Raw genomic sequence first — 15,531 nt, 5'->3', positions numbered from 1 at the left:
TGTGGTGTAGGTCCCAGGACCATGTGTTTTTAACAAGTGCAGAGGGTGGGAAGCTGATTGTTGTACAGGTGGACAAAGGAGCCCACTTTGAGAAACACTGCCCCTTGCAGTAGCAACCTTTGACACTGATTCAGGATTTCTTGGTGTGTGTTCATTTGGAGGCCAGAATTCTATTGCAGAAGGTGGTTATGGAGTGCAAATACTCCTTCCTGTGGCATCAGTAGTCCAGTATTCCTAATGCTTGGCAGTGGTTCTCTCTTCATTCTTCTGACTGCTTTCCTTCATTATCACTGTGTTCTTTCTTTTTCTCTGTCATCACCCTATCCTCTTGTCCTCCCTAAACACTGCTTGTCCCCAGCCAGAGTTGATGTAATAATCTCATTATTTCTGAAATAGAAGGTGAAGAATCATATCATTGTTTTCCTCAGCAGTGTAAGAGTATTTTCATTCATATTTGGTCAAGGATTCATGGAGAACATGACAAGTTTATGGGATGAAAGAGTTTGAAAACCACTGTAATAGTGTTAAAGGCACCCTGGTGGTACAGTGTTTAAGTGCTCAGCTGCTAACAGAAAGGTTGGTGGTTCAAGCCTACCAGCTGCTCCTTGGGAGAAAGATGTGGCAGTCTCCTTCCGAAAAGATCACAGCTGTGGAAACCCTATGGAATAGTTCTACTCTGTCCTGTAGGATCTCTGTGTGTCGAAATCAGCTCTACGGCAATAGGTTTTTGTTATAATGTTGATTCCAAGAAATCCTATGACTGGCCTGGTTAAATTATATTGTGTTGAGTTGGAATTATTTTTAATATTTCATTTGAAAACGGATCGACTTCTATTTTTCTTAAAAAAATTAAGAGTAAACAGAACTACAAGAGAAGTAGAAAAGATTGATTTTCCTTAAAAACAAACAAAAAACTGATGTCTCAGTTTAACTCTCTAAGGAAGAAACTATTCCTTGACTGGTTAAATTTAGAGACTTTTTGTCTAATCAGTCTCTATCATTTATTCCTGTGCCTTTGAAAAAAAAATTGGATTACAAACAGAAACTCCTCATTGGAAAGAAGTCCAAATTCTCGCTCTGTCCCTGTCTCCAATATTGAATTTCGACTTAGAAGTTTAAATTACCTTATGCATAAAAGTAACCATATGTGTATTAAAGAGGAGAGAAAATGTTATTTATTCCATTTTTAAAGTGTGTATGATGGAAATTGGTTCCTTTGGAGTTTTTTGTTTGTTTGTTTTTTCCCCTTTGTTTCATTACTTCATCGATTAACAGATGAAAATAGAGGTTGCGCTCGTAGGGGAGGGTGGGAGGGAAGCCAGCAGAGCAGCCCAGCCTTTGGCCTTGTGCAGGGACAGCCCTTGAGATCTCCCAAGAGCCCCTTGACTCCGTGGAACCCAAATAGTAAACAGTCTGCCTAGATGATCTCTAGATACGGCTTTAACTCTCTAAGAATTTTTTTTTTTTTAAGGTCTGGTGAGGAAGGATATTATCCTGAACTTACAGAATTTTGTGAAAAGCGCCTTAAAAGCTTAGCTCCTCAAAGTAGAGCCTTGAGGAAAGATAAGCCTGCGGCAACAGCATCCAGTTTTACGGCAGAAGAATGGGAAAAAATCGATGGCGATATAAAGGTAACACCAATATGTGATAAATATCGTAGTGACATTGTATATGCATCTGCTTCACTTATCTGACATCCTGAAGGCTTCTTGTCTGTCAGTAAAAGGCTCTTGGTGGTAATTAAACCTGTTGCCATAGAGTCAACTCTGACTCATAGCGACCCCATAGAACAGAAGAGCCCCATGTGGTTCCCAAACTGTAAATCTTTACAGAAGCAGACTGCCACATCTTTCTCCCACGGAGGGGCTGGTGGGTTCAAACCACCCACCGTTGGTTAGCAGCTGAGTGCTTAACCCTTGCGCCATCTGGGCTGCCTTTAGTGGTAATTACTTAGGTAGTATCGGTTGCTTTTTGCACCCAGGAGAATATTATGAATGCCCACCTGTGTGTGTGTGCGTTGTGTGCGTGTTTTAAATGACTAATATTCCATCCTTTGAAAAATCATAGTTTAATCAAAACAACAAACAAGCAAACAAACCTGTTGCCTTCGAGTCACTGCTGACTCACAGTGACCCTATAGGACAGAGTAGAACTGCCCCACAGAGTGTCCAGGGAGTGGCTAGTGAATCTGAACTGCCAACCTTTTGATTAGCAGCCAAGCTCCCAACCACTGTGCCCCTCTATAAATCGTGTTTGTCCAAAATTTTTTTTGTACTACCCTAGTTATTTCCTCAGAAAGAATTATTAGAATTCAAATTTCTTAATCAAAGAGTTTGAATATTTTTTGAAATTTTCAGATAGGATTTGAAACCTATTTCCATGTTCTCCAGAAAAGTTGTACCTTTGTACTCTCCCACCAGTAGCATCTGTAATGACGACCCTCTTTCATTCCTGATGTTGGTCATTTTTATTCTATCTCTTATTTTCCTTATCAGTCTGGCTAGAGGTTTATCAATTTTATTGGTCTTTTCAGAGAAAGCCTTCATTTTCATCAGTTTTCTCTACTGCTTTCCTGTTTTCTACTTCACTGATTTCTGCTCTTTTTTTTTTTTTTTTTTTAATTTCTTTACTTCTGTTCAGTTTGAACTTAATTTGCTCATCTTTTTTGGGTTTTTTTTTTTTTTTTTTTAGGATGGAAGCATATGTATTGATTTGAGGCCTTTGTAGTTATGTCTCACAAATTTGGTGTGTTGTGCTTTCATTTACATTTAGTTAAAAATATTTTCTAATTTCCCTTGTGATTTCTTTTTTGGATTATTTAGAAATATATTATTAGATATCCAAAGGTTTTGGGGTTTTTCAGGTATCTTTTTATTGTTGATTTCTAGTTTAATTCCATTGTAGTCAGAGAAGATAGTTTGTATCATTTCAGTCCTTTTAAATTTATTGAGACTTGTCTTATGGCCCAGTAAGTGTTCTGTCTTCCTGAATGTTCTGTACGCACTGGAAAATAATGTGCATTCTGCTGGTGATGGGTAGAGTATTTTTTTAAAACTGACTCTGGAAAGACAGGTTTTTTGCTTTCCTTTTATTTATTTTATTTAGCATATATTTCTGGGAATGGTTAATACATTTAAAAACAATTTTGAAGTATATGTATTCTCTAACTCAGAAAGCTAAATTTTTAAGACTTTAAGCTTTCTCGTTTTACCATTTCATTGAATTGAGTTTGAAAATCTGGTAATCTATTAACAAGTCAAGAACAACACTTCACAGCAGCTGGTTGGCTAAAATGCTTAAGCACTGGCTGAAAGGCTGGTGGTCCAAATGCACTCAGAGGCCTTGGAAGAAAGGCCTCCGGATCTGCTTCCGCAAAAGTTGAAAACCCTGTGGAGCAGTTCTGCTCTGCACACACGGGGTAGCCATGAGTCAGAATGGACTCCACAGCGACTAACAGCAACAACCATTAGGAATGGACTAATTCAGCAACAAAAGACACTTTGTACCCACAATTCTTTGGTGTTATCTTTAACATATAAACAGATTAGGCTTAGTTGCAGAGCCTGCTTTCTCCCCCATTGTGTGTCCTTTCCATTTTGTCACTTCTTGAGTTTGTTCCCTTCTCACTTCCCTTTTTTTCCACACTTTCTTTGCCACTTCTTCCTCATTCCCCATTCTCCCTTACTCCTTCTAAAATTTTTCCTCTTTCCACTAAAGGGACACACTAGCCCGAAGGCAGGAGGGGACAAGAAAGCTGGTAATAGGGAACCCAAGGTAGAGAAGGGAGAGTGTCGACATGTTGTGAGGTTGTTAATTGATGTCATAAAACAATTGTGTACAAACTGTTTAATGAGAAGCTAGTTTGTTCTGTAAACCGTCATCTAAAGTACAGTTTAAAAAAATTACTAGGAATTACAAAAAAAAAATTCTCCCCTTCTTTGTACCTCTCTTCCCTTGTTTTTCTTTTTCGTTTCATGCCCCCTTCCATCCTCCCTGTGTCCTGTATGGATGGGACAGATAATATAGTTATTATTGCACCCTAGTGCCTGTATAAGGGTATCTGATAAACATTAGACCTTCAATATGTATTTGCTGAATAAATAATAGAATTTTACAGATAATAAAGAAATCTCTTTTATTTACAGCATCCACTCAATTTTTCCTGGCACCTATGATAATTCAGTTCAGCAAAAATTATCGAAAACCTATTGTGTGCCAGACATTGTGCTAGGTTCTTGAATCACAAATATGAGATTAAGACATAGGCCCCACCCTCAAGGAGCTCACAGTACATTGAGAGAGACAAATAATAAATAGATGATTTAAAATCTTTATGGTCATGCATACAGGACGAGCACTTTTAGCCCATCCAGGAGGTTCAGGGAAAGCTTGTTGGAAGAGATGATAAATAAGATCTAGCAAGATAAATAAAAGTAGGAAAAACATTCCAGATAGAATGGGATGATCAAATTGCCATCTAAAATATTGACCCAGAGGAAACTATGATGATGTATAGTCCTTTCTCATGCCTGATTAATTATTTCAAACTGTATATTTACCTCTTTCTCCCTTGTTCTTAGAGTTGGGTATCAGAAATTAAAAAAGAAGAAAATAAAATACACTTCCCTGAAACTGAAACATTTCCAGCCATGAACAATAATTTGCCTCCAGTTCGTGGTTCAAACAGCTGTCTTCCTGTTGGCAAGGTAGGCCTTTCTGGGGGGAGGTGTGGGTGGTAGGTGGAGAAGGTGGTGGTGGTTTTTTAAAGAGAGCTCTCTCAGTTTAATTGGAGTAGCCAAAGTGTGATGCCCTCCAGGAGTTGGGATTGTTTTCAGCTGGCCACGTATAGTTACCTTCTCGAGCAGAGTATATCTCCTGGCTTGCAGATCAAAATGAAGTACCTTTCTCCTTTGAAGATTTGCATCTTGGGTTTACTGCCTTTCGTCATTTTTTTTTTTTTCCTGTCCTGTCTCTTTTACCCTCACTGGGCACTGGTTTTTTTCTGGGTGGTATTACAGAACCTAGTCCATGTCTCCTCGGCGTTGAGGGTCTCTGGGCTTTCACTTGGCTCTCTCATTCCAATCCCTCTGCCCTACTTTTTTTCTTTTATTCCTCTTATTTTTGATAGGATAGTTACCTAATTTTCTTCCTTCCTAATGGACTCATTCTTGTTATTCTGTTCTCTTCTTTGAATCCCCAATTTTATTTTTAAAAACCCACAGTCCTTCGTGACTCTGCTCTCTGATAATTTACCTTCTTGATCTTTTCCATTAGGAATTATTCAGGTAACTGAGGTTCACAGTAGTATGGTAAGGACGCCACTGTCTGTAATCAATAAAGTCATATTTATTGAACATCCACTATGTGCCGAGTCTGTGTCCTGGAGACAGAACAATGACTAAGACTTGGTTTCTACCCTCAAGGGGTTTATAGTCTAGTGGGATAGGCAGATCAGTAGTATAACAGTTCTTAGAGTATGGTCTGTGCATCCCTAGATCCCCAAGAACCTGTTCAGAAAGTCAAAGCTATTTTAATCATAGTAATACTTTGTCTTTTTCACTATGTCGACATTTGTGCTGAGGGTGCAAAAGCAATAGTGGGCAAAACTGCTGGTGCCTTAGCACAAATCCAGGTATCGGTACTACTAGTAGTCATTGTTTTCTCCACTGCTACACACCACAGTAAAAAAAAAAAAAAAAAAAATCCAGTTTCAGTTTAGAATGTCCTTGATGAAACAAGTAAAATTTATTCATTGTATTCAAACTTGAACCTCAAAAACACATCATTTTAATATTCTGTGTGACAAAATGAGAAGTTCACAGAAACCACGATACTGCATAGTGGTAGAAAATATCATAGATATCTTAAGAAAAGGTATTGTGTGATTGAGTTGCGAGCTAAAGTAGCTGTTTTTTTTCCTAGGACATTGTTTTTACTAGAAAGAGTGACTGACAAACTATGGTTATTCAGACATGGGTTTTTGGCAGACATTTCCTCGAAAATGATTAATGTGGCCTGTCACTTCAGGGAAAAGAATTGACAGTATTTGTTGCTAGTGATAAAATCTAAGCTTTCAAATGCAAATTAGGGTATTTGATATGTGACTCTCGGAATACCTGTTTGTGCAAAAAATATCCCATTTAAGAAGAATACTTAAAGACTTTTTTATGAACTCTGTAGGGATATTGGAGCCCTAGTGCACAGTGGTTAAGCATTTGGCTGCTAACGAAAAGGCTGGCAGTTCAAATCCACCAGCTGCTCCTTGGGAACCTATGAGGTAGTTCTACTCTGTCTTATAGGGTTGCTATGAGTCGGAATCAACTCGACGGCAATGGGTTTATTTTATTTTTTTGGTAGGGATATTAACAAATGAGATTATTTGCTTATTTATTTCTTTATTGTGCTTTAGATGAAGGATTACAGAGCAAATTAGTTTCTCTTTAGACAATTAATACACATATTGTTTTGTGACATTGGTTGCCAGCCCGGTGACATGTCAACACTCTCCCCTTCTCTACCTTGGGTTCCCCATTTCCATTCATCCAGCTTTCTTGTCCACTCCTGCCTTCTTGTCCTTTCCCCTCGGCTGGTGTGTCCATTTAGTTTCATTTTGTTTTATGGGCCTGTCTAATCTTTGGCTGAAGGGTGAGCCTTAGGAGTGACTTCCGTACTGAGTTAAAAGGGTGTCCAGGGGCCATACTCTTGGGAAAATGTGATTTTTTTTTTAATGTCATACAATGAAATGTGTCAGCATTTGGAAGATCTGGGTAACTCAGAATGACCAATTCTTGATTTTACAAAATTGTACATGTGTAAAACACCCATTCAAAATACAAAATAGATGGGTGGATTTTAATGTACAAAAAGTTTATTGATATGGTTTCAGAGTCTATATTTCTACATTATAACTAATCTTTAAGAAATTACCACTCGTTGAGTTTAGATATAATTTCAAAGCAGAAATAATTATCCAAAAAACCTAATAGAATACTTTTGTAACCACATATCTGTGTGAGGCATAGCATATACTTCCTCAAAAGAGCATGGCACAACAGAATGAATGCCAAAGAAGATATGAGAACCCAGCTGTTTTAAACCACACATGAAAGAAATTTGCATCCAAACTCCCTGAGGGACCGAATTACTGGGCTGAGGGTTGGGTAGGGCTGGGGACCAGGTCTCAGGGGACATTTAGCTCAATTGGCATAACATAATTTATAAAGAAAACTTTCTACATCCTACTTTGGGGAGCAGCGTCTGGGGTCTTAAAAGCTTGTGAGTGGCCACCTAAGATGCTCTAATGGTCCCACCCCATTTGGAGCAAGGAAGAATGAAGAAAACCAAAGACACGAGGGAAAGGTTAGTCCAAAGGACTAATGAACCACAACTACCACAGCCTCCACCAGGCTGAGTCCAGCCCAGTTAGATGGTGCCCAGCTATCACCACCAACTGCTCTGACAGGGATCACAATAGAGGGTCCTGGGCAGAGCTGAAGAAAAATATAGAACAAAATTGAAACTCACAAAAGAAAAACCAGACTTACTGGTCTGACAGAGACTGGAGAAACCCCGAGATTATGGCTCCCGGACACCCTTTTAACTCAATATTGAAGTCACTCCTGAGGTTTACCCTTCAGCCAAAGATTATACAGGCCCATAAAACAAATTGAGACTAAATGGGCAAACCAACCCAGGGGCAAGAATGAGAAGGCAGGAGGGGACAGGAAAGCTGATAATGGGGAACCCAAGATCAAGAAGGGGAGAGTGTTGGGACACCGTGGGGTTGGCAACCAATGTCACGAAACAATATGTAAATTGTCTAATGGGAAACGCATTTGCTCTGTAAACCTTCATCTAAAGCACAATAAAAAAATAGAAAAAAAGAAATTTGCAAAAATGTAGAACAATGCCATTCTTCTATTTTTTTTTAATTTAGTTATTTTCATAAAAAATATGCTCTTTATGCTAACATGCAATGGGCTTATCACTGTTATATTTAAATTAATGAATAAATAATTGAACACTTTCTCAGTTTTAATTTCTAATATTGTACATATCAGTAGATATAGCCTACCTAAACAAAAGCTCATTGGCGTCCTCAATAATTTTCAAGAGTGTAAAAAGATCCTGATACCAAAAAGTTTGATTCCCACTATGGAGTATGTCATGGATTATAAGAGACTAAGTATGAAATACTACGGGATTATGTAGAAGTGGTGCCTATCCCAATCTTCTGCAGTTAGAAGACGTTGCCTTCTTTTATAACATAAAATATAAGATCACACATTATATTTTATCTCATGCACCTGGGTCCATGTCTTGAATCTCTTATTGAGCCATGTTCATTTTCTGATCCGAGGATTTTTTTTTTTCATCACAGTCAGGTATTTGAGAGCCACTGTGAGTGTTAAGTACCCCTGGTTTCTAATTAGTGCCCTTTTAAAACTATGCTACCTAACAACAATGACAAACACCACCTTAGTGTTGAGAACATTGTCTTTATGAGCGGAAAAATAAGTTCAAGCGCCTGATGATATTTACTGAGCCTGTAAGGACTACATGGTACCCCATGCAGTTTATAGTTCTAGTATGCTAATTTATCTCTTAGCCATCACAAATCTAATAGTGAAGACTTTAATGGCTTATAAAATCAGTACCTACTTTATTATTATAAGTACTACTATATTTCCCTTTTTTCAGACTATATAGATATTTTTGTAAAATTAACATTCCTTAGTCTTTATCACTTATCTAGCATAAAATTTTACTTGCTCTGGGAGATTAATGTGAGAATAATGGCTACTGTTTACTGTCCAGCACACCTTCCCTCCTATTCCCTTCTGTTGCAGAACCTGCTCCCGGTTCTCAGCAGCAGGCATATGACTTAATTTGGAACACTTTATAGCACCATGCTAGTGCTTGGTTGCTGGAGCCCTGGTGACGCAGTGGTTAAGAGTTTGGCTGCTAACCAAGAGGTCAGCAGTTTGAATCAACCAGCCGCTCCTTGGAAACCCTGTGGGGCAGTTCTACTCTGTCCTATAGGGTTGCTATAAGTTGGAAACAATTTGACAGCAAGGGGTTTGGCTTTTTGGCTTAGTGCCTAGTCAGGGATGGGCGCATGACCTAAACTAGCCAATCAGAGGCCTTTCCCGAGATTTCTCAAACTGAAGCTGGAGAGAAGAGTGGCTCTTCTTTTTCCTTTCTGATGGGAGGCCTGTGAAGTTATAATTCCAGAACTACTTATAGCCATGATTCCTACTACAGTGAAACTTAGGAGAACCGCAACTCGATGGGACTGCCTTGTTTTTCCAGATCTCAAAAGTTTTCCACCTTTGACAGGGTACAGTGTTACCGCTTTTTTTGGTCACACTTTATTAGTGGAAAATATTTGAGTTTTCCTTCTCTTACAGATTTCTGCCTTACACAGTTTCTGGCTGTCGCAGGTTTTACCGTACATAGAGAAAGCCTTCGGGAAAAATAAAACCAGCAGGCAGAGAGAAGCAGAGTCTTAAGGACGGGGGAAAGAGAAGGAGAGCCTGGGAGAGGAGGAAAGGCAGGGACAAAGGCTGTGGATCTCCTCATCTGGCAATACCCCTGCCTCTTCATCAGTTTGTCTACATAAACCAATCATTTATTCTTTTTTAATAGAATTAGTCCTAGTTAGGTGTCTGCCATTGCAAACAATATGGCAAAGTGGTTATTCTTTTTTCTGTTATTTCTCCAATGCCAAGGTTGTAAAACAATGAATGATACTTTAGTACCTTTTTAAGGTGATAAGAAAATCAGTAATAATCACACATTTCACCCATGTGAGCTATTTTATTTTATATATCTTAAATAATGAATTAGTAAAAATCCTGTTTATGTACTTGAAGGTATGTAGTTTTTTTCTCAGGATCAACTACAAATTTAAAATCCTTTCTCTTACCTGCTGTACATTATTTTGTTGATAACTATAATATTGGAGTTGTTATAACTTCAAAGGGACCTGTTTTTATATCCATTCAATTTTTATATCTCAATGTAATGCTTTGCACTGCATTATATTAACCTGCCAATCTTAGATAGAATGTATCTCATAAAATATGATTTTTTTTTTTTATTTCAGGAAAAGTATTCTAAAAGTAAGCCAGCTAAAAAGAAAATTCCAAGGGATTATGCAGAATGGGATAAGTATGTTTTGCATTTCTTTATATAAAATTTGTCACTGAAGATTTTTCTACCATAAATTAGTGTAATAACTTCTTAAATAATTATTATAAAACTGAATATGTCAACAATACTCATTATTTCAGTAGAATACTAAAAACACCTAACCTAAGCACTTTGGATTTTGTTATTAAAGAAGAAGCTACTGCATCCTTTTGTTTATAAGATCAACTAAAAATACATAATTCTTATACCCACCTAAAATAAAAAAGAATAAAACATTAAAAACAGGGAGATTGGTCATAATTATACCTATAAAGTTCTGAACAGAGAGATCTCATTAATTTTTTTAATGATTTTTCTTTTTTTGTTGTTTGTTGAGAATATACGTAGAACATACACAAATCCAACAATTTCTACATGTCCAATTCAGTGACACTGATTACATTCTTTGAGTTGAGCTACTATCCTCACCCTCCTTTTTCAAATTGTTTCTCCCTGTCTCAGTTGTCTAATGTTACTGTAATAGAAATACCTCAAGTGGATGGCTTCAACAAACAGAAATTTATTCTTTCACAGTTTAGGAGGCTACAAGTCAGAATTCAGAGCTCCAGCTCCAAGGGAAGGCTTTCTGTCTCTGTCAGCTCTGGGGAAAGGAAGGTCCTTGTCATTAGTCTTCCCCTGGTCTAGGAGCTTCTCCTATCCCGGCTCTTCTTTCTTGGTGGTAGGAGGTCCCTGTCTTTCTGCTCACTCCTCTTCCTTTTATCTCTTGTAAGATAAAAGGCGATACAGGCCACACCACAGGGAAACTCCCCTCATATCAGATCAGGGCTGTGACCTGAATAAGGGTGTTGCATCCCACCCTAATCCTCTTTAACACAGCCTCATCTTGCATCATTCACCACAGGCAGAGATTAGGATTTCCAACATGTAGGAAAATTACATCAAATCACAAAATGGAGGACAACCACACAATACTGGGAATCACCGCCAAGTCAAGTTACACATATTTTGGGGGGACCCAATTCAATCCATGACACTCCTCCATTAACATAAACTAACTGTCTGCTAAGTTTCCTGTTTAATCTTTCATGTTGCCATACAGGTAGCTCTTAAAAGAGCACAGTGCTCAAGGCAGACATCCTTTACTAATTAAGCTAAACTATTGTTTGGTTTAAAGAAGACTTCAGGGGATATTTTTGGTTTAAGGTTTAACACATATCTCAGGGCAATATTTTCAGGAGTTCATCCAGCCTGAGTGGCTCTAGAAAGTCTCGATTCCGTGAGAGTTTAAAACTCTGTTTTTCATTTCTCCCTTTTGATCAGAATTCTTCCAGAGAATCTTTGTAGATCTAATTAATTTTTATGTCCTCACTTATATTGCATGTTTTCTGAAGGGAAATGTGAATGATTTGTAATACAAACCTAGTATGCATTTTTTAATATGTGTTCAAAGGCACAGGGGTATAAATACAAGAATATAAATAATAAATTGTATTTTCTTATTTGTATTATATTATTCTTTCATTTAAGATTTGATGTGGAGAAGGAATGTTCAAAAATTGATGAAGATTACAAAGAAAACACTGTCATAAACAAGTCACATTTATCTAAAATTGAGACAAGGATAGATACAGCAGGTAATTTGGGGATGGGGGAACAGTAATGAAAACTGTCAACCTAGAAGACATCCTCCTTAAATGTTGCAGAATTTTATTAAAAAATTTATAGATTTTCCACTGGAGTTAACCACCACTAACAAATTCAATTCTATATTTTAAATAATTTTGTAAGATAATAGTTGCAATACTTGAATTTAGTAAAACTCCAAAAATATAAGCCTATTTTTCTTACCATAATTCATTTTTTGAGTGATAGAGAACTTTGTTTTCATTTGAAGCTTGTAAATGAATTAAAAACAAAAAACAAAACCTATTGCCGTTGAGTCAATTCTGATTCATAGCGACCCTACAGGACAGAGTAGAGCGGCCCCACAGGGTTTCCAAGGGGCGCCTGGTGGATCCAAACTGCCTGCCTTTTGGTTAGCAGCTGTAGCACTTAACCACTATACCACCTGGGTTTCCAAATAGCATCTTTAGATTAATACAAACCAATCATAAAATATCTATACCCTCAAAAATTTTAAGTGATAAAAAAAGAAATATCTTTTTTGGGGGGTGAGGGGATGATCAGAAAGGTGCCTTTATTTCGTTGTACAAGGAAAGGAGCAATCGGGACTGTTGCCTCAAGACTGCGGGCAGGCAGCTTGGGGAGGTGGGCCTTGACAGAGAGCAGACAAGAAAATGCAAATTTATCACAAATAGTCAGGACTGACCTTTACATAGGCGCTCAGAGTTTGGAAATGACTATGCATTTTCTTTAGACAAGGGTTTGATCTCCCAGGATGGAGGAAGAGGTTGATTTTCTCTCATTAGGAGGCGAAGTCTCCACCTAGAGGCGGGTCGAGGCCATCTGTTGCCCATTCTGTGGTTATCTTGTCAAGGGCAATTTTAGAAGAATGGGCGGCCTATTCTACTTGGCGTAGGAGGATAAGCCAGAGCGGGCGTCTCTCAGAAGTGTTGGGCTCTGAGGTGCCTGCCTCATTCCCTCCTTTTCTTTGGGTGTTGGTCACTCATGACCAATGCCCATTTTAAACTATTGGACAATTGTGAACCAAGTCTGGTGTGTCTTATAAGGGGATAGGGCTTCTCTAAGGAACTTTTAAATCAGCAGAGGAGGTGGGGAACGGTTGGCAGATGTAACAACTCTTCACATTTTCTCTCTGGGAAACGGAATTGGATGAATGGATTGTTTTCTCACTTAGCTTTGGCTACACAAATTTCTTGCAGAAGGTTAGCAACTAATGTTGGCTAGAAGGCTGTCAGCCTCTTATAAATTTCACTTGTTTAAACACAGCATAAAGAAACAAAAAGGCAAACAGTGTATGTAATACAATGAACAAGATTAAAAAGTTAGTTTGGGATTGGATCTATGCAGGAGGGTGTTTTATAAACAAATACTTGGGTCTTTAATAGGTTTGTAAGTCCATTTCTCACTGTTCCGAGGAGTTTGTCCCTCCACCTCTGGTGGAACAGTTTGTTTTTCTTGGGTGTGGTGGATCTAAGCTTTGAGACTGCTGGGCCTCATAGAGGTTGGGGTTGTTAGTAATACCTCGAAAAGACTGGTCTGCTTTTTTTGGAGAGGCTCTGACTGTTAGGCTTTTAGGGAGACCTAATCACTAGGCGGAAAACCTGGTGGTGTAGTGGTTAAGCGCTATGGCTGCTAACCAAAAGGTCAGCAGTTCAAATCCACCAGGTACTCCTTGGAAACTCTATGGGGCAGTTCTTCTCTTCCCTATAGGATCGTTATGAGTTGTAATTGACTTGACCGTAATGGGTTTGGTTTTATTCACCAGGCTGGAACAAGTGTAGGGGTACTTTTGGCTTAGGTGGGATCTCTAGGTGCTCATACCCAATAACCTCAGGCACATTTCGTGTCTCCCATGGATTCACTCTTGGGCCCAAGGCAGATCAGCCTTCAGGATTCCCCCCATCCCCTCCTGGAGAACTCTCCATGTGGCAGGGTCCCCGGCACGGTCTGTCTCAGGAACCCAGTGATGACTTCTGGCTGGCTCACCAGAAAAAAAAAAAAAAAAAACAGAAATGTCAGGTGAAAACCCCATATTTTGCTCAATGTGACTTGTTACAGCCAATAAACAAGAGGCCGAGATGGGAGATCAGAAAGACGCCTTTATTTCGTTGTACAAGGAAAGGAGCAGTTGAGGCTGTTGCCTCCAAGACTACTCTGAAAAGAAATATCTATAAACTTAGGAATCAATCCTTGGTTTTCTTTTGTTTATTTTATGATTTTCTATTTCTATTGTTTAAATAAGCATCCTTTTTTTTTTTTTTCTGTAACCATACACAATTTTTTTGGTACCATAATTTTTTAAAAAATAATTTACTTTATTTTCGTTGTTGAGAATATACACAGCAGAACATATACCAATTCAACAATTTCTACATGTACCAGTTAGTGACACTGATTACATTCTTCGAGTTGTGCAACCATTCTCACCCTCATTTTCTGAGTTGTTCCTTCCCCAATTACATAAATGTACTGCCCCCTAAGGTTCCTATCTGATCTTTTCAGTTGCTGTTGTCACTTTGATCCCATATAGATAGATCTTAACAGAGCACAAGGCAGACATTCTTTACTAGTTAAGCTAAATTATTGTTTGGTTTAAAGAAGAATTCAGGGGATATTTTTGGCTTAAGGTTTAACGCTTATCTCACGGCACTAGTTTCAGGAGGTAGAACAGAAGCACTGAACATGTTATTAGGCCAATTAGCTGGGATGTCCCGTGAAACTATGACCCTAAACCTCCAAACCAAGAAACAAAACCCCATGAGGTGTTTGGTTATACATAAGCAGCCTTAGCAGCTACTCTTTTTTTTTTGTTGTTGTTGTTGTCAATGTATCTATCACACAACTTCTGTTAATTCAAAGTTTTAAAAATAAGCATTCTTAAATTTAAATTTTTTTAAATTACACTTAAGTATATTTTCACGTGTAACAGATAGATTTATCTCTAGGACTAACTGATAGGGAAAAGGATTTTTTTGCTACTCATGAAAAGGAAAAAGGAAATGAAGCTTTCAACTCAGGGGATTATGAAGAAGCTGTGATGTATTATACAAGGTGAGCCTATTTTTGTTGTCCAAACTTGCCCTTTTAAAAATGATAATGCTTAAATTTAATTGTCGAATTGATGTAAGTCAGTAGTCTATGCCAGAATCATTCAAGAAATTGTACTTGTGATTTGTCATAAATTCACTTATGTTTGCCTTGTTTTTTCAATACTTTTCTTAAACTTCAGTCCTCCTACCCCACCCCCACTTTTGGCAGATGACTTAACTTTCCTACTTTTCAGAGAAAATAGAAGCTATCAGAAAGGAACTTGATAGAAAGTTCATACAGCTTATCTGTTGCCATCAAGTTGATTCTGACTCATAGTTACCCTGTAGGACAGAGTAGAACTGCCCCATAGGGTTTCTAAGGCTGTAATCTTTATGGAAGCAAGACTACGACATCTTTCTTCTGTGGAGTGTCTGGTGGGTTTGAACCATGGACCCTCTGGTTAGCCGCTGAGAGCTTACTCACTGTACCACCAGGTTCCTTTCATATAGCATAGAGGTCAAGAGTTTGGCTTCTGGAGTCAGATTGCCTGGATCTAATCCTAGTACTTGTAGATCTCCCTCCCAGGGCCTTTCTACGTGTTGAGTCTTCTGTCTGGAATGTTCTTCCTTCTTCTCATTATTTACATTCTTTATATTTCAGGTAACAGCCAGTGCCTCACTTCCTCAGGGAAGTCTTTCCTGA

At 38.3% G+C, this 15,531-nt stretch overlaps 1 protein-coding gene across 4 annotated transcripts in view; it reads left to right on the top strand.

Moving 5' to 3' along the window:
• SPAG1 (sperm associated antigen 1) overlaps positions 1-15,531 on the top strand; it is an 88,787-nt gene that overhangs the window by 13,922 nt on the left and 59,334 nt on the right. For 3 of the 4 annotated variants that reach the window (XM_049853788.1, XM_049853789.1, XM_049853790.1), the window contains exons 3-7: positions 1,472-1,631; positions 4,581-4,706; positions 10,109-10,173; positions 11,683-11,789; positions 14,745-14,850. In XM_049853788.1, coding sequence (XP_049709745.1) covers positions 1,472-1,631; positions 4,581-4,706; positions 10,109-10,173; positions 11,683-11,789; positions 14,745-14,850 — 564 coding nt within the window. The remainder of the gene's footprint in view (positions 1-1,471; positions 1,632-4,580; positions 4,707-10,108; positions 10,174-11,682; positions 11,790-14,744; positions 14,851-15,531) is intronic. The other variant, XM_049853791.1, reaches the window with a different exon arrangement.

Source organism: Elephas maximus, chromosome 15 (assembly GCF_024166365.1).
Source record: "Elephas maximus indicus isolate mEleMax1 chromosome 15, mEleMax1 primary haplotype, whole genome shotgun sequence".
NCBI classification, from domain to species: Eukaryota; Metazoa; Chordata; class Mammalia; order Proboscidea; family Elephantidae; genus Elephas; species Elephas maximus.
The sequence above is the reverse complement of the archived record's forward strand: the minus strand, read 5'-3'. Positions and strand labels throughout refer to the sequence as shown.